The 27,298-nt window shown below is 42.6% G+C and overlaps 2 protein-coding genes across 3 annotated transcripts in view; one reads left to right on the forward strand and one right to left on the reverse strand.

The window, feature by feature from the left end:
• The first annotated feature begins 191 nt into the window (after nt 1–191).
• LOC117417352 (choline-phosphate cytidylyltransferase A-like) lies at nt 192–7,685 on the forward strand. Of its 2 annotated transcripts, none has more exons than XM_059034281.1 (9): nt 192–244; nt 2,152–2,268; nt 2,463–2,562; nt 2,873–2,989; nt 3,287–3,438; nt 3,689–3,767; nt 4,113–4,255; nt 4,390–4,578; nt 5,031–7,685. In XM_059034281.1, exons 2-9 carry the CDS (start codon nt 2,161–2,163, stop codon nt 5,232–5,234), a joined length of 1,092 nt encoding a protein of 363 aa, XP_058890264.1. In that variant the 5' UTR covers nt 192–244; nt 2,152–2,160; the 3' UTR covers nt 5,235–7,685. The 2 variants fall into 2 exon arrangements, with proteins under 2 accessions (XP_058890264.1, XP_033885339.1); XM_034029448.3 differs by having other exon boundaries at nt 194–449.
• A 3,182-nt stretch (nt 7,686–10,867) lies between these two features.
• Nucleotides 10,868–27,298, reverse strand: part of LOC117416465 (neuromedin-U receptor 1-like) — a 31,097-nt gene continuing 14,666 nt past the window's right edge. Inside the window, exons 2-3 of the mRNA XM_059034283.1 lie at nt 14,043–14,962; nt 10,868–11,913 (exon numbers count right to left, since the gene is read on the reverse strand). Coding sequence (XP_058890266.1) covers nt 11,525–11,913; nt 14,043–14,940 — 1,287 coding nt within the window. The 5' untranslated portion in view covers nt 14,941–14,962 and the 3' untranslated portion in view covers nt 10,868–11,524. The remainder of the gene's footprint in view (nt 11,914–14,042; nt 14,963–27,298) is intronic.

The following is a 27,298-nucleotide window of genomic DNA, read 5'->3' on the forward strand; positions in this document are numbered from 1 at the left end:
ATGAATTAGCATGTCTATTTCTGTATGGGTGTATTTCTGCTGGCTAATCTCGCTCATAAAACAACTCTCAAGTACTGGTCAAGTTTAAACGATGTTTTGTTGGACACGATTCATCCAGCCAGTAGATGGCGGAGTCAGGTGCAAAGACCATTATGAGGTGGATCAGATTACCTCTGCTCGGTTTGAATTGAACACATCATTTCCTGAAGGAGTGAGTGCGCTGCGGTTCCTGCTTATCTGTCAGGTCTGTGGGGCTCCTGTCTCTTTAAGGATTCCTGTTTAAAACCCATAATATTTACATCAGCAAACCTGACACGAATCTGTACAGAGCAAGGGGCAGGATACACTCGCAGAAAGAGGCTGGCAGTTAATAAGCTCAATACACAGGTATAGTTTATAAGAAGAATTCACGACCCGGTAACAGTACAGACAGCACACCCCCAAAACAGGTTAGTTGTTGCTTTTTACATCGATTTTCAAAGTTTTAAAAGTGGCGAACAAAGGAATGTGTGTGTTTTAACGCCGGGTGGAGCAAAGTCTAAGGCAGAAGAAACTCCGGAAAAGATAAGAAGACCAGAGGCGAGAATTCAAGTTGACTTTCCTTAGTGAAAGTTACCGGGATAGAAAGACTATTCATTTTTTTACTAATGAACTGATACTTACACTGTATGCATTACTAATCAGGAAAAGACACACGATTTTATCAGAGGATCGGGAACGATCAGAGAATGCGTTAAGTTATACCCTTTGTGTACAGCTAGTAAAAGCTAGCCATAGGCCCATAGACGAGAGGCCGAGGATGGGAACATTAATCTCCTAATTCATGCTTCATCCCTCGATTATACCAAGTCTGTGTAGTGGCATGATACGATCAGGTTCTCATCATATACACGAAGCGAGACACAGGTGGGCTGTTGTGTGTGTGTTTTCTTCATATAAGCATGACTGAGATTTCTAAAGTCATGGTGAGTGTACAACTCTCAAAAGAAGTAGCCACAATGAAACGTGTTTGGGTGTATTTATTTTAATAAATAAACACGACACGCCTTTTGGACCAGGGGAGAGGAGAGACCCCCAATCAATAGAATAGTACGATCAAGACAAACAGTTCAGTTTCAGAGATTGTTTTGTTAGGAAGCGACACTCCAACGCTGCCGTGTGTCAGGCACTGTCCAGTTTGTTTGCATTCACTGATGCAGCAGGGGCACACGATTGTCACTCTGTTTATGTGAGTGATATTGATCTCGAAGAGAACCAAAACAAAAACAAAGGGGGTTATCCACATACTGATGTGTTATAATGATGATCGTAATAATAAAACCACCTGAGAGACAGTGGGTGTGCAGATCTTTCCTGTCAGAAGCACTGAGCTGGATAAGGAGGGGTGGTGCAGTTTCATGCAGCTGTTTCTGCACCCCTCCCCCCCGCCCCCTCCCCTTGACTGTACATGCGCAGCTGCTCCAAGCTACCCTGCTCACTGGTGCAGATCATGTGCTGTCAACAGGGAAGATGCTTTCTCTTCAGCTTGCATTGCTCTGTATTCCTTCTTATTCTGTATGAATACAGATATTAACTGCAGAAACATAGACGTGAGATGCATTCATGATTCGGTTTCTTCAATATCCCTACTGACAATACACCAGAGGTTGGATCTTCTCTGGTATGTGGAGAGGATTAAATAACACAGATATAAAGACACCGTCATTTGGGTGGAAGTTCATTCTGTATTCATGTGGTGCAACAGTGCCATCTAGGCAGAATAAAGCATATTTTCAGCCTGTAAAAATATCTTCTTATGAACTGAATTCCTTCTGCATTGAGGCATTTTGTACAGTGCTGTGATATTTGCGGGTGTTGCAGTAAATCTAGATTGGTCACAAGGCAAATAATTTTACTAGTAATCTTACTAAACTGTGCTGCCTTGTTTTCTCAGAGTAAAAGTGTCAAAAGCAATACAGTATTGGCAACATAACCTGTTGTTCACTGTCCCTGAATATTAACAGTGTGGGCTGATTCTGTGGCTGCAGTCCTCTGCTGCTGCTGGATTTCACATGCCAGTGTGTGTGTGTGTGTGTGTGTGTGTGCGCGCGCGTGTGTGTGGCATACTGAAACACTGCTGTGTAATCTGCTGCTAACCTGCTTGAATTCCAGGTCTCGGAGATGGAGGCTCATGGCTCAGGCAAGTCCTCACGGAAGAGGAAGAAGGAGGGCTCGAACGGGGAGGCAGAGGAAGATGTCACGCCAGCGAAAATGCCACGCTGCTCCGTGGTAGGTGGGCTGAGGGCAGGGAAGGGCATTTTATAAGGAAAACTACACGGTACTCCCAGCTAATTAGCCTAGTCAACAGCAATGACCCTCCCCTAATTGTCAGCACCTGGTTTGTGTGGAGAGCTCAGTGTGAATAATCGAATAACTGGTTCGTGCAGTGTGTGTTCTGAGCCGTGTATCCCGGTCTCTTTCAGGGTCTGACTGAACCGGCCCCCTTTGCAGATGAGATCGAGGTCCCTCACAACACTCCGTACATCCGGGTCACCTTGGAGGAGGCCCGACGGGGCACGCCTTGTGAGTACTGGGCTGGGACCAGAACCAGGGGAAAGAAATGGGCTTTGCTTGGAACCAGGGAGAGATTTGTGTGGATTAGACCAGGATCAACAATAGAAATGGATCAAATAAAGAACCACACCACAATGTATAGGATACTAGAAACTGGTTCCTAGAATTACGACCCCCCCCAGCAGATCATTTTCATACTGTTCTGTCTCTCGTGGTTCATCTCTTCTGTACTGTTGGGGATGCATTAACTGCCTGTTCTATTGGCTGCTTACCCCCTGTCCTGTTGGCTCACCTCTTCCTCCCCTTTCTTCTCTCGCAGTGGAGCGGCCGGTTCGGGTGTATGCTGACGGGATCTTCGATGTGTTCCACTCCGGCCACGCCCGTGCGCTCATGCAGGCCAAGCAGCTGTTCCCAAACACACACCTCATAGTAGGAGGTGAGTCACAGAGGCTGTGCTGTTAGCCGTTGCTGTTTCTGTCTGGTTGGGGACAGTGCTGTTTTTGTTTGCAAATGTGGAGAGTGGATTGTTTAAAATAATTATACTTTTTTCTTTTTTACATATATTTTATACACTTGCAAACAAATTGCAATACAAGTCTTATTTCCATCCATTCTAACCTATATTTGGCATTTGTATTTTTTGACGCTGTTTAGGCAGCATTATAAATGTTTAACTGTTGGTACACGTTTACATGTTTAAACTCTAAACTGTCACCCCCCCCCCTCCCCTCAGTGTGCGACGATGATCTGACCCACAAGTTCAAGGGCTTCACGGTGATGAACGAGGACGAACGGTACGACGCAGTGAGTCACTGCCGCTACGTGGACGAGGTCGTTCGCAACGCGCCCTGGTCCCTCTCGTCGGAGTTCCTCACCAAGCACCGGGTATGCGTACTGCTGGCAGAGTCGCACAATAACCAAGCCTCTCATTACTGTCATGTAACCTGTACAAAATATGACATCTGAACCGTTTGAAAGAGCAGGGTGAGCGAGCTGTCTGTAAACACTCTGTGTGAACAGCAGGTTTGAGAGCACACCTCTGTGTACCATTGCAATGCCTGACAGTGGAAAAGCAGCTTTGTTTTGGTCACTGGTGGAATTGCTGCCTGTTTTAAATGGTATTTTATTATTTCAGATTGACTTTGTGGCCCATGACGATATTCCGTACTCCTCTGCAGGAAGTGATGACGTCTACAAGCACATTAAAGAAGCAGGTGTGTATCACAGCAGGTCAGACTCACACCTCCCCATTGTGTTTAATCTCTGAATGCAGTGCAGTGCTCAGTGTCCCTATGTGTTTAATGCAGGGTTTATCTCTGAGTGCAGTGCAGTGCAGTGCTCAGTGTCCCTATGTGTTTAATGCAGGGTTTATCTCTGAGTGCAGTGCAGTGCAGTGCTCAGTGTCCCTATGTGTTTAATGCAGGGTTTATCTCTGAGTGCAGTGCAGTGCAGTGCTCAGTGTCCCTGTGTGTTTAATGCAGAGTTTATCTCTGAGCACTGCACTGCACTGCACTCGGTTTCCCTATGTGTTTCCCAGTCTCCTGCTCTGTCCCCTGCAGGCATGTTTGCCCCCACGCAGCGGACAGAAGGTATCTCCACGTCTGACATCATCACGCGGATTGTGCGTGATTACGACGTGTATGTGCGGAGGAACCTGCAGAGGGGGTACACAGCCAAGGAACTCAATGTCAGCTTTATCAATGTGAGTGAGAGGACTGTTCTGTCAAATAACCCTAACCCTAATTAACTCCCGAAACCGAAAAAGTAAATGGATTCTAAAGCAGTGGTTGGGAGGGTGGTGTGTGATGAATGGTATGTCTGTCTGCCCTTCTACAGGAGAAGAAGTACCACCTGCAGGAGCGTGTGGACAAGGTGAAGCAGAAAGTGAAGAACGTGGAGGAGCGCTCCAAGGAGTTTGTTCAGAAGGTGGAGGAGAAGAGCATAGACCTGATCCAGAAATGGGAGGAGAAATCCCGGGAGTTCATCGGCAACTTCCTGCAGATGTTTGGGCCCGAGGGGGCGCTGGTAAGCGATTCAGTGTGAGGGGGAGTCCTCACGGGATAATGGTAAGGTTCTGAGGGCTCAATGTGTGTGCTTGTGTGTGTGCATGTGTGAAGGTGAGCAGACCTTTTTTCAGGACTCCTAACTTCTTGTAGACCCTGGTTTATCCATGCTGTCGTAGCTTTTGTTTTTTGTGCATGTGTGTGATTATTCAGGGATTGCATAGCAGTTTGATCCATTCCTGGTTTAATAAGACACAGCTGTGCTTGTTACCTATACACTGTGGGCTAATCAAGCTCATAGTAAAATCTGGAATGGGGGAAACTGCTATCCTTCCTTTTATGCCAGTATTATAATGCATAGCAATTCCAGACCTTATTATCACAGGTTTGTAATGAAGCCTGAAATGACCACTCTGCAGTGGAAGTCTCTTTTCCATGCCTCTTCTCGCCTCTCACTGTTATTGTTTCTTGCAGAAACACATCCTGAAGGAGGGGAAGGGACGGATGTTGCAGGCGATCAGCCCACGGCAGAGTCCCAACAGCAGCCCCAGCAGGGAGCGCTCCCCCTCGCCCACCTTCCGGCTGCCCTTCTTCACCAAGATCTCCCCCCCGCCATCCCCGCGGGCCGGCTCCGCCCGGGCGTACCACATCAGCGAGGACGAGGAGGACGAAGACTAAACCCATCGCTCTTCTCTCGCTCACACAGCACTACTGCTCTGGGGTGTGCTGCACAGTGGGGTATTGAAAGCCAGCATGCTTCCACAAGCAGGGTGACAGAAAGATAACTGCTCCAAATGGAACTGTTTTATTTGTATTTTTAATCAGTATTAATTATTTAATCAACGATTATGTAAAGTTATCTTTCTGTAAATTTAGGATTGAGTTTGAATTATGGCGCAGCTGTCCTTGCTATGTAGCAGCATTTAAAAAGTAACAAATAACAAACAGGATGATAAGCGATTAATGATTAACACTGAATACAATGGCAAAACAACGTCAGTTATCTTTCACAGCTGTTGCTCTTTCTTATGTTCTTGGATTTTGTCAGTTATCTATCACAGCTGTTGCTGTTCTTTGTTTCTTGAATCTTTTTTATTTATTTTTTAAAGCCGTTTCTAGACTAACTGAGCCATAATTCAAATGCAGTCATGTGGCTTGTGTTGAAAAGAGTTTCGGACAGGTTGGCGTGTCACTGAAGGCTCAGAGATGGATCCGCTCACGTTCCAGTGATGTAGAAGTTCAGATTCTGTTGTATCATTGACGGTTTAGTCTGCCTCCACTGTGAGGGAGTTAGCTAGCTTGTGGAAGCAGCGTACCTCTCTGAAAGCTGTTGTCAGCATAGCAGCTGCAGTAGAACATGTTGGTGAGATGCACTTTGGAAGATGTGTAAGATTCTGTGCGCTGTTCAGTTGATCTAGGGAGTGGCAGATCCCTGTGAAACCACCAGTTAAACCATTAAATATGGATTCGATGTTTAGATGGTCTGCTAAATTGTTTTTAAAACTTTGGACATAAGTTTTTGCCGACCCTAAAGACAGGCCAATGGGTTTCTCGTGTGTCTAACTCTGTCAACATTGCCATAAGAGTTTAAACAACAGTAACATCTATTTAAAGGAGGTGCGGCTTTTTTAGTCACTACAGAAACATTCACTTAACACTGAACTGGTGGTACAGAGTACATCAGCAGCTTCCTACGCAACACATAGAGAACTAAGTGACCCTACCACTGTGAGGAAATCCTTTTCTTGCCTTGCTGCTGTACAAACACGCTGGCATCGCTGGAAATCCTTCTCTCTGCCTTGCTGCTGTACAAACACGCTGGCATCGCTGGAAATCCTTCTCTCTGCCTTGCTGCTGTACAAACACGCTGGCATCGCTGGAAATCCTTCTCTCTGCCATGCTGCTGTACAAACACGCTGGCATCGCTGGAAATCCTTCTCTCTGCCTTGCTCCTGTACAAACACGCTGGCATTGCTGGAAATCCTTCTCTCTGCTTTGCTGCTGTACAAACACGCTGGCATCGCTGGAAATCCTTCTCTCTGCCTTGCTGCTGTACAAACACGCTGGCATCGCTGGAAATCCTTCTCTGCCTTGCTGCTGTACAAACACGCTGGCATCGCTGGAAATCCTTCTCTCTGCCTTGCTGCTGTACAAACACGCAGGTATTGCTGGTTTCTGGTTAGATATCCACTCCTGTACAAGTCACTGGAAGGTCTCCTGAGGTATCTGGGAGCATTCCTGTTACAGGTGTGTGTGTGTCAGTCATTGTAAATGCCTTGCTGTGAGGATGTATTCATTAACATGATTTACCTGTTGTACCACTGCTTTGATTACCAGTTGTACCATTTCTATTATTTACCACTGCCCAGGGGATTAGTGAAAAGAGGCAGTGCACACACACATTGTATATGTACCTATGTAGAAGTCAAAATCACACTAATGTCTGCTACTTCTCTACCTGGTTTAACCTTTTATACATTTAATACCAGACTAAAGGGGAGGAAAAAAGGGAAATTATGGCAAAGCTAAAGCTAAAAGGGGGTGGGGGGAGGAGGGTACGTGGGTAGGCTGTTAGCTTTCCTTGAATAGCAGTTGTTGGAATAGAAATTATGGACAAAACGGTTCTTACATAAAAATGTTTTTGATGTATTGATAAGTTACCTTGGTGATTGCTGAAGCTCAGTAGTTTCTGCAGTATAATCTGTATGAAAGTTTGGGGCACCTTTTAAAATGAGGCTGTGCTGCTGTAGCAGTTGGTGGAGAGGTGTAAGGGCTTCCTATAACAAAAAGCTTTATTCCTACTTTGTGACGTCCAGCAGAGCCTGAGGGGGGTCTCTCTTTGAATCCTCATTTTTAGTATATCAGCAAAGGTCTTTTCAAATCCACTTTATTGATAGATTTTTGTTTGGGGGTGGACAGAAATGTGTCCCCTCCTTTTTAACCCTAGTGATCACCAGAAAAACAATATTACCCCAAGAGGCCGTCTCCTTGCTCTGTTGGGGTCTTTAAGCGGTTTACAGGAATGTTTGTCTAATTGTTGAAGTTGTCTGATTGTTTTTGTTTTTAATGAAAATTGTCTTTACAGTGTTTCAATGGTATAAAAAATCCATAGTTTATTAACTTTTTAAATGTGTACTGTGTCAGTTTTCTTTCTTCATTTGAACCCCAATTCCTGTGTTTTTAGTTGTTTTTCTCTCTTGCATGGCAGCGATGCTGTACAGTGTTTTTAGTGTCTGAAAACACCACCTAGCCATCTGTCTCTAATTGCCTGGGGGGGTTCTCTCATGGAAATCTAACTCTAGTCATGACTGGGCAAACAGACCTGCCTGTGAGACCACTGTCCAGTTCAGTAACTTGGGACCAAGCCCGGTTTGGATAACTGAACACTTTTGATACTGGAGTTTAATTGTTATTGTGTATACTTATAGCAGTTTCTTTTGCAAGTTCACTTATGGGTCACCTATAAAATAAAAACTCCAATATACCCCTAGTTTGTGTTTGAATTGCAGATGTTGTACGTACCTGTACCCTGGACCTTGTTGCTGGTTCTGGCTCATCGTGGCATTGCCTGCATGTATTACAGTTCCTTACCCTTCCTCCTGTGTACAAATGGCAGAGGAGGGTTAAGAGGCTGCGTTATTTTAGTCTGTAATGCACAGGCTCCGGTACACAGCTTATCCCTGGAGGGTAGAGTTCACACCACTACCAGGATTCCTGTTTGCCCTTTCCGTTTGGTTTATAGAGGTACTGGGTACAGTGTAACTGGAAATGCAAATTGCACCCAGGTGGCAATAAGTATATATATTAAATATATGTATAGATGAAATACATTCTAAGAAAATGAATAAAATAATATTGTCTGTCTGTCTTGTTTTTCTTTCTTTTTTTGGGTTGATTTGGAAGCATGGTCTGTGGGTGTAGTAACAGAATACTGCAATGCAGGAAGTGGTGTGCTCGCTTTTTCTGAACTTGCGTGTATTTTCTGCAGTGTGTCTTTTGCCCCCTAGAGGACAGCGAAGTGCTTTGTTCACTAAACTGTTCTTATTGGGCTCCTTTTGAAAATAGCACCTTTGAAGACGATGCTTATATAACATTAAAGCCTAGTCTTTGTACATTAACCTCCCAGTCTTGCTTATACCCATTCATCTTGCAGCCTGTCCTAACTGAAATCCAGCCCTTCTGTCTCTTCTGATGCAACTTGCATTCCTACTGCAAGAGCAGGAGCTCGCTATGGGTTCTGGAAGCTTAGGAGACATGTGCAATAGAATTCTGCCTGTGTCTCCTGTGCTGACCTCACTCAATAAAGACGCTCTGCAATCCAGGATACCCTTAAAGAGGAAGTAGCGGGGTTCAGAAAAATACAACGTTATACGTTGTAGCATCCCCACGTGTTGCTACAACTGTTTAATAATGCACCTGTCATTCTCTTTTCATTGTTCACATCCTGACAACTTTTTACACTCAGAACTGAAGTCTGTTTCAAAGCTTTTTTTCAAAATGGCTGCTCTAGTGCACTGATAGTGTCAGATTTATTGCTCAAACAGGTAACACAACAAGAACGACCCATGATGTGGTACGGAACAGAAAATCCACTTGCTCTTTAAAGAATGCTTCACAGAGTATGCAACCGATATTTATTAAGCTATGAGTTAAAAACGGCAGTAACAACATTTCTTGTTGGGTCATTTTGATCTCATTTACGGTGTGGTTTAACATTTTCCTGTGGGTTATTTGGAGCCCAGAGCCCGCTACTATGAACGCCCTCGGCTTTACAAACAAAGCTTTGTTGATTCCCACACCTGAGTGAAATCCCTCCACACACACACTGATCCGACTGAGCGGCTGTGCTCAATTGACTGATAATTGGATTTCAATCCCTGCAAAGCTTCCTGTCTTGGCGTGTGTAAAGTTACAGCTGCACCAGGCACTGGTTCAGTACAGGGCTTAAATACAAAAACAGTGAAAACAAGAAGAAAAGAGAAATCAATGCAGGAGAAAGTGCTGGAAGGAGTTTGATGCAGCTCTCTAACTAGAACAGGTCCAGGATAACTCTGACCTGCTGTACAGCACAGCCAAGCAGGCTGCAGTCCCAAAGAGTAGGAAACACAACACACACACACTCCACAGCAATACCTACTATTTCATGTGATGATGTGTAAGTACACACAGATTTACTAAGTAACTACTATGTAAATACACAGTAAGGAGAGACACTTCATGTAGACGAGAGCAAGTGCATTGACCTCCCTGCTACGTCACTCGCTACTTCCTACAACAACACAGGAAACAATGATGACATTTTTTTTTTTCATCTGCTACACTGAGAAGGTTAAAAACATCCAATTCAATACATTGCTGTTATTATTATTTTATATATATACATATATATATATATATATATATATATATATATATATATATATATATATATATATGTAGATAGATAGATAGATACATATTTTCTGATGCTCAAGCCTGAACAAGAGTGCCTTAACCTTTAACCTTTGCTGTCCAGGCATTGAAAGTACAAGCATGTGAGACAGCGAATAAGAACTCTATTGTCGTGTTGTGCTGCTCCTGCTGGCCTAGCGTGACCTAAAGAAATCCTCAGGAGTGTCTTTGTGACCTACGTGAAGTTTGCCTCTTGTGTTTAAATGTCATAGACCTCGCTGTTGATCTCAGAAGATGATTAAAAAGGTGCTGACAGCACTGAGCGAATGGCTGTGTGCATGCTCAGTAATGAGCTGCAATGGTTCTATTCAATGAACCTGTTGTATTCTGTTTAGAACACCCATGGCTAGCAGGCATGTGACATCTTGAACCCCCTGAAACGAGGTAGCGCACATTCTTAGGGGACGTGCCTTCATGGAAACAATGAAAACATACACTACTCAAAAAAATCAAAGGAGTACAAATTAAATAGGACAAAAATAACACCACGAACATACAGTAAAAACATTATCAAGATGGACCTTTCACGTGTTCTACAATAAACTGTGGCAGCTTTAGAGGATCATTGTGCACCACACCCCCTGCTCCATTAAAACCAGGGGTACTTCAGACTTGATCATTAGTCAAGTGGCTGCGTGAAAAATATTGTTGCTTTTTTATTTTTATTGAGTAGTGTATACCAGTTTTATAATTTATTTGGATATTTAAACATTTAATAAAACTAAATTGTAAAACCGATGCACCATATTATCTGAAAAATAAAAAAACTTGTTTTCTGTACAGATCTGAAACTGGAAATGCAAACAAGCAATAAAATACTTTATTTACAAGCAAACAGCTCCAACCCGAGCGGCCGGTACATGAACGAATAAGGACAAAGACCACTTCACAGACAGTGCGCATGTCACAGTAAAACACACTTACAGAGCTCTTCCAAAAACATGCACTGTCCAGCTGAACTCAAGCTGGTGAGCCTTATTGAATTGGACATGATGTAACATTCATTCCTCCTTCATAAAGGCTGCCCCCCTGCTTTACCAAGGACATTCTTTAGAACAATTTATTAAGAGAGTCTGGTGGGTATTTGGAGCCCCTTGTCTGCCCATTTTTATGCCAAGCTTAGTTTTCTTCACTTGTGTTTTGGTATGGGCATACTCTAGCACAGGCTATTGACCTCAGAGTAGCACAATCTGGAATATATAAAGGCATCTGTCTGTCTGCTTGTATGAATGTGGAAATGAGATTTTTACATGTGCATACAGTGGATGTAGTTGTGGTGATCTTACTTTTTCACGTTTCACTCATTTTGAAGACGCAGCCTTGGCTGTCACTTGACGTGCTTGTTGATTCTGGACTAGAACGAGATATGTGTCTTGTACTGCGTGAGATCATCAGTGACGCCTCCACGCTGCTCCTTGTATTAACGTTTTCAAAGAATGATGGAATTGATGGAGGTTGGGCCCCAGTAAGAGATGGAGCCCCAGTATGCCGTTCCATGCTGGGTTAAAGCCCCGGTGCTAAGCGAAAGACGTCTCATTTTCGTTGTTGCACTCCAGGTAGAGCTCATAATCCTCCACATCGGAGTGTGCTGGCCCGTGGCCGGGGGGCGGCTCGCACACGACGCTGCGCGTGGTTACCTGGGTAACGCTGAGGGAGTACTTCCTGCCATTCGGCCGGTGCGACCCCTGGCACATGACATCTTTGAACATCTCCCGGAAGCGCGTTGACATGAGGTTGTAGAGGATGGGGTTGACGGCCGAACTGAGGTAGAAGAAGACCCCAGAGAGGATGTGGACGTACTGGAAGAGGAGGTGCTTATCACCCGTCCAGTGCTCGATGAAGCTCCACGTGAGCCGGTCAGTGTGGAAGGGGGCCCAGCATATCCCGAACACCACCACCAGCATGACTGCAAAACACAGGCAAGGATCGTTAATACAAGGGGAACACATGGGTATTATAAAAGCCATGCATCTTGTCATCCTCAGTTGATTAAATGGGAATCATCTATCGATCCATCAGGTCAGGTCAGGTCAGGGTTAGGGTTAGGGTTAGGGTTAGGGTTAGGGTTAGGGATAGTTTTTTGTGTGTTCAATGCATTAAATAAACAGTACATCTTCCCAAGGTGGAATAGAGACATGTTTTAGTTCTGGCAGCTACTGCATAATAATAGGCGTCTCTGAACTTTGCTCTTTAATAAATACTGGCAGGAAAATAACTTCGTTCTGCCGGGAAGGATGACTGAGGGAGCATTTTTTCTTGTCAAATTGATTTGCTGTGTCTCAGATAATAAGATATTCCTAGCACTGTCCAAAAAAAAAAGAGAACAATTGGAATCGTCTGTAAGTTAAAAAAGCACTGGAAGATTATTTGTATTTGTTTTTTTTTTAATTGATCAATTATTCTATATTCTCACATATACAGTACATAATACATGCTTTGTATAAACCAGATACCACAAGATTCAATCAAATATCCGCCTCAGCCAATCAGAATGGCAGTACTGGTTGCAGAGACGCGCCTGCTGTGCAGCGCCCTCCAATGAAATTTCAGTACGGCGCCATATCCATATCCAATGGGATTACAGTGCTGCACAGTCTACACTGCAGTTTGAGTGCAGTGTCCAATGGGACTTCAGCATAGACTGAATTGCACACAGATGTAGATGTAATGTTAGGTCAGTCAGGTTTTGCAATTCTGAATTGTGTTAAGAAACAAACAAATCAATGCTGTGGGAACTCATGTAAAACAGCATGTTGTATAATTCCAATCAAGTAACGCCGCTGTTATCAGCAGACGCACTGCTCCCAATGGGCTCAGCTGAGTACATGTAGACTGGAGATCGACACAGGAAAGAGTCTTTCTTTCTATGGTCTCCCTTGAGATTAAATACCCTGTGAGCAACAAACCCAAATGGGTAATTACCTCTGGGATCCCAATGCCGTGGGTACGAAGCAAACACTGACACACTGATGAGATGAGTATCCCTCTCCTGATACCACAGCATTGCCTGATCTCAAACAGGGAATACCAAACTAATCCCACGCTTTTCCAAGCTAAAGGAATTGAAAGCAATGGGGTCTCTTTATAGAACCTAAGAAAGCTCTTCTCTGTTTTTTGAAGCTCTTAGCCCGATGATCAACAAAGATTGTAATTGTCGGGTTCAGTGACATCACTTTGTACAAGCAATCACAATAAATCAATGCGATGTAGACCTTATCTTACATTCGTGTTGAAGGTACTGTATCAGAGAAAATAACTGAATAATGCCCCTGTGTTTAAAACCACAGCACATCCCCCTCTGTGGTGTAGAATGCCTGGATAGTGCATCATCTTTATCAAATTGAAGTCTAGTGTGAGTCATATCAGACAAACCTCTTTCATTTTCTACCTTGATTACCTTTATAAACCACTGCTTTCGAGATACCATAAATAACCGAATCAATAGACAATTAAAGACAACAACACTAGTGATTGATTACTCAGTTCAATATGTCAGTGAGTCTCACAGATTAACTGCAAGAATCAATATTTCAATTAGAAATTTGGGCTCGTAACACAGCATGACAGTCACACCTGCGAATCCTGAAAGCAGCGGAACCTGAATTATTCAGAATTAGGCAATCAGTGTCAATTAGAACGACATGTTTCAAGTGACAAAGTGTTAAGGAGGCAGTGTGGTCCAGTGGTTATAGTCCAGCGCTTGTAACCAGAAGGTCACCGGTTCAAATCCCACCTCTGCCATTGACTGACTCACTGCGTGACCCTGAGCAAGTCATTTAACATCCTTGTGCTCCATCCTGCAGATGAGATGTTAAATCAATGTTGTAAGTGACTCTGCATATAATGCACAGTTCACAACCTACCTCTGTAAAGCGCTTTGTGATGGTGGTCCACTATGAAAGGTGCTATATAAAGATATTATATATTATTATTATTAAAAAAAATGAAAGCTTAACTTATTTTCAGTGAGTCCTTCCCTAGCAGCACTGGAAACGCCTTGTCTGAAACACGCTCGTAGGAAAGGGAAAAACTCACAGAGCATCTTGGTGACCTGTCTCCTCCTCATCTTCTGCTGCTGGGCGCGGCCGCTCTGGTAGCTGTCTCTGCCCAGGCCAGACTTGGCCTCCAGCACCTGGAGCATCTTCTCCCTCTTGAGCTGCAGCCCGATGAGCAGGTAGAGCACGCTGATGGTCACCATGGGCAGGAAGAAGAAGAGCAGGGTGGTGATCTGGATGATGAGGTTGTAGATCCAGCGTGGCTTCACCAGGGTGCAGATAGATGACTCCTTCACCACCTTGCCGCTGCCTGTCAGCAGGTAGAAGATCCCGTGCAGGCTGGTGTTGGGGATGGCGCAGAGCATGGAGATCAACCACACCGTGAAGATGACTCTCTTGGCGTGGGTCCTGGTCACTACATACTTGGCCTTCAGCGGGTGGACCACGGCGATGTACCTCTCCACGCTCAGGGCCGTCACGTTCAAGATGGAGGTGAAGCACACCGTCTCGAAAAGGAACGTCTTGAAGTAGCAGCCCCCTTTGCCGAAGAGGAAAGGGTAGTTGCTCCACATCTCATACAGCTCCAAAGGCATGCCCAGGAGCAGGACCAGCAGGTCGGAGATGGCCAGGCTGAAGAGGTAGTAGTTGGTGGGCGTCCTCATCACCTTGTGCTGGGCGATCACGATGCAGATGAGGGCGTTCCCGCACGCTCCCACCACGAAGATCGTGAGGTAGGTGATGCAGACGGGGAGGAACACGCTGGAGCGTCGGGGCCCCAGGTATTTAATCAGCAGCTCCTCGTTGCTCAAGAAGAAGTCCTCCAGGTTACAGGTCTGGTTCAAGGTGTGGTTCAGGGAGCTGCTGTTGCACAGATTGGGAGGGTCCTCCAGGGGCTGGGGATACTCCTGGCTGGAGCAATTGAGACTCAGATTTGCCATGGTCCTCAAAAACACCAGAGACCTGGGTAAGACACAAATACAAACAATTACATTACATTAGTTCAACTACAGAAGAACTGGGCTGTAGATTCTGGCACAAAAGAAAACATTTTTTTTAAATATACCTGCTATATATTTTCTTGTCTTGAATCTTGTAAGTACCGGATTATAAAAGGCAAAATCATTAACTAAATTGAGGAATGGTATTCTTAAACATCTGAGAGGTTATAAAAAAAAGAAAAGAAAATCAAGCTATATAAATGTCAAGACTAAGACGCTGCACTGAGGACGAGTTATGGACAACTTACTGGGGCAATTACATTCATGCATCATAACTGAAAAAATAAAATAAAATAAAATGACCCAAATATACCCCACTTCAAAGCAGCCCTTGGCAGGAAAGACCACTGCATGCTTCTCGTGGTATTGCTAAAGTAGCATTAGCTCCCTCATGTAAATGCAGTGAGGATGCAGTCTAAACTCCCTGCTGTTTGTTCACATTTCTTTCCTCCCTCAAGCAGCCCACACTAATTCTGCTTGGGCACAGTTTGATTATCTTTGGAGTCCCCAAAACCCAGAGAGAGTTGCTTGCACAGTTTAACCTGAGTAGCCACAGGCTAGCGGTGCATCAGGAGGTTAGTCCTGGTCTGGAACACAGGCCACAGAGGCCACAGTTAGCCTCTAGCTGCCTCTGAACCCAGAGAGGGGAGGGGGGCCACCGACAGGATTAAAGACCAGAGCGAGTCTCTGTGCACAGCCCTGCTGAGCCATGACTATTCCCTGAGCAGTGTGTGGGGATAGATTGACAGAAAGACAGTTTGGAGGTCGTTCAGATGTCCTTGGTCTTCTGATACATTCTCTTTCAAAAATATATTTGCAGTTACGATAGTGGACCACCACCACAGAAAAAAGAAATGAGACTCAAAAAGAAATCAAGGGAAGCAAACAGTTCTCTGAATGGAGGAAAGGCAATGCTAGGCTCACCACAAACAGATATGCAGCCAGACACAGAACACAAATACACCCAGTACTGATCACAAGATATCTCCTAATGAGAGAGATGGGACTATTCAATTGATCTGGACAATGGACAATTCAATTGATCTAGACAGTGACTCAATACAGCCACAGTTTAAATATGAAATAAGGACCAAACCTGACATTTACCTGCATTTAAAGACGAATGAACACTAAAGAGACTCACACACGCACACACTGTTGGAGGGGATGGTAAAATCAAATCCCCATTCTCTAGATGGTTGTATTTAGATCTGTTACAGTTTGAATCAGTGGAATAGACCCCGATGTGTTTTCACTCTTGTAAGTGAATTCCTTGTGAGTTTTTTTTCCCAAGCGAGTGTCTTGCTCTGAGAAGAGCATGACAGCTAGGGTCAATCAGGGTGCTTACATCAGCCTCCGAAAGTCCAGTTTCTAATGTCTTTATTAGAAAAACAAACAACGCTCTTTGCTCTAAAGATAGCTTTCGGCCACACGGGGCTCCTCTTCCACTGCAATAGCAATATTATTGTTATTTTCTTTATAAAGTTGGATGGTAATTCATTATGTGCAGAACTGACAGTCATTGCCTAAAAGCTCAGCTGAGAATAAACTCTGTATTACATTTTAACAAACGGCTGTCTTATTTTTAAACATGATCATTTACTGTAGGCGTAATTGGCTAATTTGCTTGACATCAGTGAGCTGAAAGGTTTTTTTCAAAGTGTTAATCAGACAATCAGGGAGTAAATGGGTGTAGACCTGATAGCATTGAGATTAATGAAACCATTTTTATTTCTACATACATACAGAGAGGAAAGTGTATTTACAGAATGTCTTTAAGCTGCAGTCTTACAATTGTGTCTAAAAATACCAAATCATTTCGCTATTTGAATAAATTTATAAATGGATTTTACTTTGTGGCATGTAAGTTAAATGTTTCAGATAAAAGCTGCTTGTTCATCTCTATCTACCTGTTAAAAAGAGAGACAGAGGGACAGAGAGAAATATTGTATTATATATATATATATATATATATATATATATATATATATATATATATATATATATATACATATAACATTTTTTGAGACTTCAAGTTCCAAAAGCTTCACCAAAAGGTTAAGCTCCCAGGTAAACTTTGTAAGAAGATAAGTGTCCACAAGGTCACATTGCCAAGCAAATCACAATTACAAAAGCAACACAGCAAAACAAAACATTAGCTATTCTAATTCCCAGTTCAGAGTTGTGGAGATGGAATCAAACTGAATGCATCAAGGGTTTTGATACTGGATCAAGATCGCCAGCCAACAATCATTAAGAGTCTGTCATATTATAAAAATATAAAAAGACGCGAGCAAATTTAAAACCCAACACACTACTAACACTTCCCTAAGAATGTATGCAATACACAGAAAACCAAAACAAAGCCCTTCCACTTACTTTCAGAGAGTTGTAAGGCAGAGTCTTTCATCCACTCTTGCTGAGGGCTGAGGCTGCTCTCGGTCTGTCTGTCTCTGTGTGTCCCTCTCTCTCTCTGATGATGATGATGGTGCTCTGCTACTGAACAGTCCTCCCTCCCTGCTTGCCTGTCTGCCTGTCTGTGTGGGATCTCAGGCTGGTCTGAGGAGTAAGATCAACCTATTTACACTGAGAACCCTCCCACTGGAGGCTGAGCTAGACACTCACTCATTCAATTCATTACACACACACACTCATACATACAGTACACATGCTCACGACGAGTACATCACAGAGACACGCAGGTACTGTGCATACCTCCACATGACACACACATGAATACAGACACTCAGAATTGATAATGCACACTAATACAGCTGCATAACACTCATACCACACTGTCCTGGACAGAACTTTGATAGGCAAGGACAGGGCAGAGCAACAACAAACAGTGTAGTCTGCAATCTAGCCACTCACTGCCTGTGCTTGAAATGTATTCTGCAACACCCTCTGGAGGTTTAACCAGCTCTGCTTAACGGTACTAACACTAGAGCATCCCTGTGAATGAAACAACATGACAAAAGCACTGTTCATTTCCTCTCATTTTAATCTGCAAATCAAGGACTCACTGCGACCCTTACCAGGCTAAACGTGGACAGACACCTGATGCTGCCTTTAGATTGATATCAGCCCTTTCATAGGAGTCAACCCAAAAGTGGGGTCAGCTGCATGTTAGCACACTTTTCTGACACTGATTTGCTTGAAAGCAGAAATGGAAAGCATGTTAGGGAGCTTGAAATCATACGTTATGCTTTCCAGCACCATTTTCAAAGCTGTTTGAAATGATACTGTACGCTTTCCTGCCCATTTTCAAAGCTGTTTGAAATGATACTGTACGCTTTCCTGCCCATTTTCAAAGCTGCAGTAATTGACAATGGCACAATATGGGGGAGGAGGCACTTGGGGCACAATATGGAAAAGGCTGATGGATTGAAAAAGAGGCACTGTGGGGAGAAAGAACAGTGCAATTGAATTGTGAAGACTCTGCCACTATCGCAGAAGAAGGAGCAGCTTGGGTATGTCTGTTCTGCAGACTGGGCAGCAGCAGCAGCAGCTCTTTATCAAAGGGATTTGCTGAAGAACAATGACAATAATGTTGTTTTCAGGTGGTGAAGTGGAGCGATGCGAATCCATTGGCTCGGTGGAGTGGTCCTTTGAGACGCAATGCATTGTTCAACTCCTTATCTGCTACTGCAAGCAGTCCTCAAATTACCAGTACCATAACTGAGTCCACAGAGCAATCCACTGACAATGAGTTTATTTAATGTTTTGATATGTGATAGGATACAAAGTTTTATTTTCCTTTTTTCTTTCGGCTTCTGTTTTTGAATATTATTTCGGCACCTGCGTATGCATCATAACTGGACTGACCAGAGAAAAACTCTTCAATCTGCTAGGAGGCGAACTTTACCATTGCTGGTGTCGTTCTTCCACGGTGCAACATTGCTCCATTGTGCCATCAATTAAAATTTGGATGCTGGTGAGGTGGTCTCAAATAAACTTTCTATCTCCCGTGTGAACCTCACACCCTTCCACGGGGGGCCATTTATTTTATATTCTATTGTTTTACCTGACTTAAGCAGCTGAAACACATGATAGGTAAGTTAATGTATATAACATGCAACTTGAGTGTAGCACACACCCTGAGTATAAGAAGCATGGCAGAGCTGCCCAGATTGCACTTTGTGTATAACAGGCTCCTCCTATAGGTTACAATATCAAAAACACCACAGGATACTGCGCAGAATGCCATGCTCAAGTATACAGCACACATCGTTGTGCATTTTAGCCAGGTGCCCACAGGGAGCTGCATTGGCTTTTACACTCCCACAGAGTTTGAGATGAAAAAAGTCTAGGGAATAGTTCACCTCATTGCACTTCAGTGACCCCACAAGCCCAGACGAAGATTCTCCTGGCTGGGCCCTCGCCTCCATTTCCTTAGGAGCTCGGTAAATTCTGTTGGTTTGGCGATTAAAAAAGAAACAGATTGACTTCACAGCAGGAGTCGAGATTGCCTGTAACTCTTCAGTAGGTTGCAGCGACATGCCGAAATTTCAATTGGGCATTTAAATTCTGTACAGCCTAACACACACAAACAAACTAAAAGGCTTTTTATCTGTTGCAGCAGAACTTAAAAACTACCCTCCAACAAGTAAGTGAGATGCTGGGATGCAGACAGAAGACAGGAGGAAGAGGAGGGGGATTCTATATTGGGATGGGGGTCATCGAGGAGGAGGGATGACTTTCCATGGAGACTGGGGTGCTGCGTCAAAAAAATACAAAAAATGGCAAAAATCAGACACTTATTTGACCCTATTCCTCCTTTGACACAACAAGGGAATTGGGCTGCTGGAATGGAGGAGGAATTGATGTGTTTCTGTCTGTGTGTCTGTCTGTCTGTTTGTCTGTGTGTCTGTGTGTCTGCTTCTGTGTCTGTCTGTGTGTCTGTCTGTCTGTGTGTCTGTCTGTCTGCCTGTCTGCCTGTATGTGTCTGTGTGTCTGTGTGTGTCTGTGTGTCTGTGTGTCTGTCTGTGTGTCTGTCTGTGTGTCTGTGTGTCTGCGTGTCTGTGTGTCTGTCTGTGTGTCTGTGTGTCTGTGTGTCTGTCTGTGTGTCTGTCTGTCTGTCTGTGTGTGTGTGTGTCTGTGTGTCTGTGTGTGTCTGTGTGTCTGCCTGTGTGTCTGTGTGTCTGTCTGTCTGTGTGTTTGTGTGTCTGTGTGTCTGTATGTCTGTCTGTATGTCTGTGTGTCTGTCTGACTATAGGACAGCTCTTTCTTTTTTTTCAGTGTTTTGCACATTTCACTTGTACGGATACTTGCAGCAGTTTTCTGTTCTCTGCCCGTTCCCCTGCAATAAACAGCACAGCAGAGCGCTGTTATCTGGTACAGCGGGCTAGACTGTTTATCAAGGTTTTAACTTGTCCTTAACATAATCTATCACTCCCCCATGCAGGGTCAGATAGTGGAACTAAATTATCTTTAGTTCGATGCTGCTTCCAGGAGTTCAAACCATATCTTCTGAACAGCAGTAGCATTCACACCCTCCTCGTATTAACTCTTTCCTGGGTCTAGACTTGCACGACTGCCATTTATGCATGTGTGGAGATCAAAGATTGTGCGGATAAGTAGAAAATAATGAAAACTGTACTGTTATGATCTTTCCAATCGCAGCCAAGACATCCTATCTGATCTTATCTCAGCTTTAGCATTTTTCACATGTGTAGCAGAGTTTCCTGCTCTACAGTTATACATTTAGATAGATTGACAGATACATAAATAATGCCATTACTGCTCACTGATCCAAAGCTCGAGGAGATTGACAGCTGTTGATAAATATCTTTAGTTTCGGTCGCCTGCTGTTGATTACCAGCTTTGCAATTCAGTTATTTTTTCTTTTTTTTTCTTTTTTTACTTTTATCAGTGAATAGATGAAAGAGAGCTCGTTGTCACGGTACCAGCACATTTTCATTGTTTCATTTTTTTAAAAATGTTTTCTTCTTAGCAGTTCTATCTGTATGAATTCCAATGGAATAGCTGTAGCTGTAGCATTTGTGGGCTTCTCCCTCTAGCGTGATTGATTGCGTGGGTAATCGAGAGGTTGTGAAACTCTCCCTACTGAAGCCATAGTTAAATGTGACCTGTTTTGTCAGCTTGGTCAAACAAACAAGACTGTTTCAGCCTGTGCTGATGGACCTAGAAGCCACAGTGTGAGCTGAAATAAAATCGACAGCAAAGAAAAACAAAACCAAAACACCAAGACAGGAAGAGCCTTGGCGGAATTGATTTCTGAATTTATAAAGACGTTGCTTTCACTCTGACTTGTCTGTGTATTGATGTGTTCCTATTGGATTCCACTCAAACTCAGAACGAATAGGTAAACAGCAGAAGGGAGCTTAATCCTGACTGAGAAGGGAGGGAAGTGATCCGCTCGCACACACTGACTGCACATGACAGACCGTTCTGGATTATCAGTTACAACAAGAACGCTCAGCCTCGTGCTGACAGGACGAGATACCTCAAATAATTGAAATTGCAGCTCTGGTTTGGGACAGCCAGCTCCTACCAGGCTGCAGAGCGTCCGTGAAGAGCTGGGCTGGACTGGGCTGTGAAAAAAACCTGCCTCCACACGCAGTGGAGGCCTGATTTCAGTAGAATTTTTAAAAAACTGTACGGTCATGGACTATCATGTCTAAAAACACCTGCTTCCCAGTCAAATGTGTGAAAGCCTTCCACCGCATTCATTTCACTAGCAAATGTTAGCGTGTGCACTCCTCTCTTTCCCTTATTCTTTTAAATAAACATCAAGAAAGAAAGATGGATAGGACTACCTTTCGGATTAATCAATGTTGTATTATTCATTACAATCTGCCTTAGCATCCATATGGTAATTAAATCAAATGGGTTTCAGTCCTCATGTTCTTTTGCATAAATTCCACAGTTTCTAATTAAGCTAGAATGTCTGCAGGGAGCTTATTAACCATGGCTGGTCTTAAATGATTATTTAAAACGTGTGTTTATTTAATTAATTAATTAATTAATTAATTAATTAATTAATTATTCCAGCTGAATTGATCATGTAGAAAGTGTAGAATGGGCCAGTGACATGAGGAGGCAAAGCTTTTAGCATCTCCCACTCAAAATAAAGTGCAACAGTAGGCTTTCGTCTGGAACACCTGCCCTACAGGTAGACCGGCCGAGAGTAAGCTGGCTGTAGTTCTGGCAATCCTCTTTCAAAGGTGCGGCTCTCTGTAATGATTCTGCATATGCTCACCCTCCCATCTCCATCAGCTCTGTAATGATCCATCACAAGAGCGGATGGCAGTGAATGCTGCTGTGGGACAATAGAAAGGGTTAATGAGTAAGAGTGGTGCCCCGCCTGGGGGAGCGCCTGCTGAAGCTGCTTTTGTGTAATTGGTAGCAGCTTCATTACCCAGCACTAACATATTCTTCCTGCTTCCTGGTGTGAATACTATCCCAGAGCTGAATGGGACCACATCCTGGTTAAAAACACTAGCAGGGATGAAAATAAGACCTTTGCTTAGCAGTTAGATCCACTCCTGGTGTTACTATTTTTAGAGTCTTGTTACCTATACACTGTGGCTAATGAAGCTCCTATTAAAACCTGGAATGGGGGAAACTGATATGCAACCAGTCTTTTTTCTATCCCTAAATAACATATTAATTTTTTCTTGGATGCCAGACTTACACATCAAGTACATTGCAATTATGTATAAGAACACATGTATTTACTCTGTGATCAAGAAAAGGGGTAAATCTGTAATCATGGTAGTGTACAGCATACCCGAAAAGGGTCCTGGGTAGATAACATGGGCCATACAATTGATTTTCTTGGATACAGTCATGTGATAATTAATATAAGTGAGCAAAATAGTTTGAGTGGCCCTCTGAATAATATATATATATATATATATATATATATATATATATATATATATATATATATATATATATATATATATATATATGTATATATATATATATATATATATATATATATATATATATATATATATATATATATATATAAAAACATTCTACATTTTAGCCTGAGCAGTGTTGTTGGTAAAAAAAGAGCAGTAGGCTGTGGTCTCTTATAAACACACCCCTGAGGAAAGGAGCAGATGAATTAGTTTGCTATAATCCTACCTTTTGGAATTATTACAGTGTGAAAGTGCTATTACTCTAAATATAAGGACTGTCACAATTTACAAACACAACTTGGCTGACCTAGTTTCCAAGCCATTATACACGGGGCTGCAAAACACAAGGAGAAAACTAAAACAGTATAACCCTGCAATTTATTGAGCAATGCTCTGTACCAAGCAAGCGAAGAACAGAGGGCAGACCGTGTCGAGAGTGGTCATCTGGGCAATGAATATCCAGGACCTGCGGCTTGAACAATGTGTTATCCTTTTACTAAGTGTGTTCTTATAATATAATTACAGGGATAACGGAACTAAAACAGCCAAATTAAAAAAAAGACTTTTAGAGGATTGAGCAAGATAGATTAAAATAATGATATATAATACAAATATAATGATTTACTGTGATAAGTTTGAATTGCATTACATTTATAAATATCTGTACTTATGATTTATTGAGATAAGTTTGAATTATATTAGATTTATAAGACTGATAATACTTTCAATACAACAATGGATCTTTGTCCAGTGGCAGATTGACAAACAAAGAAATATGACTGCTTTGTTTCTACAACCTTCAGGTTTGTTTTAATGAATTGGGGAGTGATTTGGGAGAGAGGGACAGTGTGGATGGGTTTGTTTTAATGAATTGGGGAGTGATTTGGGAGAGAGGGACAGTGTGGATGGGTTTGTTTTAATGAATTGGGGAGTGATTTAGGAGAGAGGGACAGTGTGGATGGGTTTGTTTTAATGAATTGGGGAGTGATTTGGGAGAGAGGGACAGTGTGGATGGGTTTGTTTTAATGAATTGGGGAGTGATTTGGGAGAGAGGGACAGTGTGGATGGGATAGGGGAAGGGTAATTACAAGTTATAATCAAATTCAAAAGGAAGTTTTATGAAACATTTTGTTTTTGAAAAAAAAAAACTATTAATAATTAATTTTAATTTAAACTAAAAAAAATAAATAATAATGTTTTTGATTGGAAAAGTGTGTACGTTCAAAAAAGCATTTCTAAATTGATACACAAGAAACTGACACACTTGAATTCAACAATGCTGTTCCAGGAGCAAATAGACAACATTAAAGACATGGGTCTGATCAGTCATTTTTCTTCACATATATATTTATTGATCCTACAGTTCCAGAAAGTTCAGAAGTAGTAACTTCTGTTATTCACCAGTAAACGTGTTCAGTGTGCTGCTGCGCAGTTCTCTATTCAATTACCCAGCATATTAATTGCAGTGGTTGTGCACCATGTATTAGATCAGCCCTTTGTTTTGTTTAATGAGAAGAGCTTTATTATTAGCAACCTCAACAGCCTGCATTCAATTAGGCCTTCTGGGGGAGGGAGAAAAAAAAACGACAGGGTAATTAATTATACAGGGACACGTACTTGAGATTAGCAGAGCATTGTTGTACACCAGCAAATCTGTTTGAAGATTCTTTTGTGTAGAATGGAGCTCTGAAAGGGGCGCAGGTCCCAAAGCTGGACTACGAAAGTAGTTCATAGTCCATTAACTGTGGCAGCAAAAGACCAACATAAAAGATCACATGGTGCAGCTGAAACAAAGCTAACATGATCTGAAACAAGCTTTTTAGAAACACGTCAAAATGAAGTTTGCTGATCTTTAAGTGGAACATGATCTGACCGCACCGAGAGGACTGGAGTGAAGAGGTATAGAGCGAATGAGAGTTGAAATCCTGTAAACACAGGGCACTCTCTTTTGATTGGAATCCTGTAACACAGAGCACTTTCGCTGATTGGAATCCTTTAAACACAGGGCACTTTCTTTGATTGGCACTTAATCTGCCTTAGTATCTTCTTTTACATTCTCTGATTTCTCGATGAGCTACCCACCAGCTACGCACCAATCAGTGTTTCACAACAAAGCGCTTCATACGCAGTGACAAGTTAAGTTCGTCTTAACAAGTGATTATTGGAACAGGATGACCAGGAGTCTGACAGGCACCCATTAAACATGATGAAGGAGAGGAGCTCAGATCCCCGACACCTCTCTCAATCACACATTATTCAACAGAATAATACAGCGATTAGAAATGAAATGGAACCACTTCCGTTTTCTAGACGATCAATGTTTTGCTTGATTGTTGATGGGACATGTGTCCCTCTTTAGTTTTTATGAACCTAGTCAATGAATCCACATGAGTGCTGACATTTAAAACAGATTAATCCCATCACAGGCAGCATTTGATTTAGTGGAACAATCCTGGTTTCACAATCAACACCAGAGACAAAATCATGCTTCTACATTTCTCAGAACTGCTCGCTCCTAAATTGTGTGTGTGTGTGTGTGTGTGTGTGTGTGTGTGTGTCTGTCTGACGGTCTGTGTGTCTGTCTGTCTGAGTGTGAGCCTGTGCGTGTGCGTGTGCGTGCGTGAGTGTGTCTAGGTGTGTGTCTTATATACATATATATATATATATATATATATATATATATATATATATATATATATAAAATATCTTTTTTTATTTTTTTGTAATGTACACAAAAAGTTTAAAAGATTAAAAAATATTTTATTTTCAGGACGTTTTGGACAAAAGCCGTTCTTCAGCTGTTTAAAAAGAAAAGTAAACATCTAACTACACTAATATGGTTCATATCTGCTGTGCTCTGCATCAGTTAAGCACACTGTCTGCATTTCCTTTTGGAACCAACCCAATATGCTGGTCCGTTTTAGGGAATGGATCTGATTCACTGGAACACTACATAGTTCTGGTCCAGATCGCTTGAGGAGATGATACCAGAAGAACAGCAGCGCTTGCGTTAGGAGGAGAAAAGATTTATCCACTCTCACTTATCCACGTTACTCCTTGGGCCATTCTGAGCCTTGTGATTAGGTTAGAGCCTGCTGCAGGGTGTCCAATAGCATTCGCTCCACAAGGAGAGAAGGCAAGTGGAAACAGGAATGGCATCATGCCCTAATAAGAAGACAGCTTTCTTTAGCAATTCACAACAGTCCCAATTACTGGCACTCCCACTTACTGTTCTGCCACCAGATATTTAATAGACTCCCAGGCTTCCTGTGCCAGTGCTTTTGGACACTAATAGTTTTAGATGTTAAAGCACCCTCATGAAAGTTTACTGCAGTAATTTTGCAGTTTTGCCATGCTTCTTCCAGGGTCACACTATGCGTTTAGCATAATTCAGGATTGTTTGCTGTTTTTTTTATATGCTTTACCATATACCAATAAGTAGCTATATTAGAAATCACTCACAGTCACATTTTACAGCCTTGGCAATGTTGCAGGATTGAAAATCATTATCTATTTAAATGTTTGTAATGGTTCATTTGAAACATCAAGGAGAACACTAATGTGTAAATCTGTCTGAGGGCTTCATCAGACCTGGGTGCTTTACATGGCAGACAGACGTTCTTCAGTCGGACAGGGAGCTGTATTATTGACGCACAGCAGCAGTATGCTGAGTGTTCACAGAGAATGCACTGCAGATGGTTAACTACTGCCACCTTGTGGTGTGATGGAGCCCTGCATGTTCGTCCACTGAAAGAGCCCTGGTATGCATTTCCATAATGTTGTCTGTCTGGTTTGTGCATGCAATAGAGTAGAGATTTGGAGAAATAAAAAACAGCTTAAATATGTTTTAATAGCGTCTGGTCAAAAGGTCTTCAGAAATGTTTTTTTCAACTTCATTTTGTAGTGTAAGTTTGTGAAAAGAGTGACATGTTTCTGACATCCTGACATGTCTGGGCAGAAAGATATGATCCAGCTTTGTTTATATTCACTATACACAATACAGCTGTTACAGCAATGTGTTTATTTACAGTTATGTCTAGCTGTATGGGGATATGTTATGGCTCAGGGCTATACTATTTGGTATCTTCCCATCTACCCTCAGAAAACAATCTTTTTTCCCAGGAGAAGCCTCAGGTTGGGTTGGGTTGGGTTGGGTTGGGTTGGAGGTTCTCAACTCTTAGTAACTCAAGCTTGATGTTCCCAAGAGTGCCCTCTCTTCAAAGAAGACAAAACCATTTATTATGGTTTGTATTCTCTCCCAGCAGCCTTCAGCTTGCTAACAAAAGAGAATGTCTTAAAAACACAGCTGGCACAGGTTTGAGGCAGCAGCTCCAAGGACAGTTTTGGATTGATAATGCAGGCTGTTTGGCTCAAAACACTCCCAGGGTTTCGAGAGGGTCTGA

The sequence above is a fragment of the Acipenser ruthenus genome, chromosome 12 (genome assembly GCF_902713425.1).
Source record: "Acipenser ruthenus chromosome 12, fAciRut3.2 maternal haplotype, whole genome shotgun sequence".
Taxonomy (NCBI): Eukaryota; Metazoa; Chordata; class Actinopteri; order Acipenseriformes; family Acipenseridae; genus Acipenser; species Acipenser ruthenus.

Coding starts and splice junctions, on each gene's coding strand:
- LOC117417352 (XM_059034281.1), top strand. CDS start 2,161: ATGGAGGCTCATGGCTCAGGCAAGTCCTCACGGAAGAGGAAGAAGGAG. Junction 3,768..4,112: donor CAAGCACATTAAAGAAGCAG/GTGTGTATCACA, acceptor TGTCCCCTGCAG/GCATGTTTGCCCCCACGCAG. Junction 4,579..5,030: donor TTGGGCCCGAGGGGGCGCTG/GTAAGCGATTCA, acceptor TGTTTCTTGCAG/AAACACATCCTGAAGGAGGG.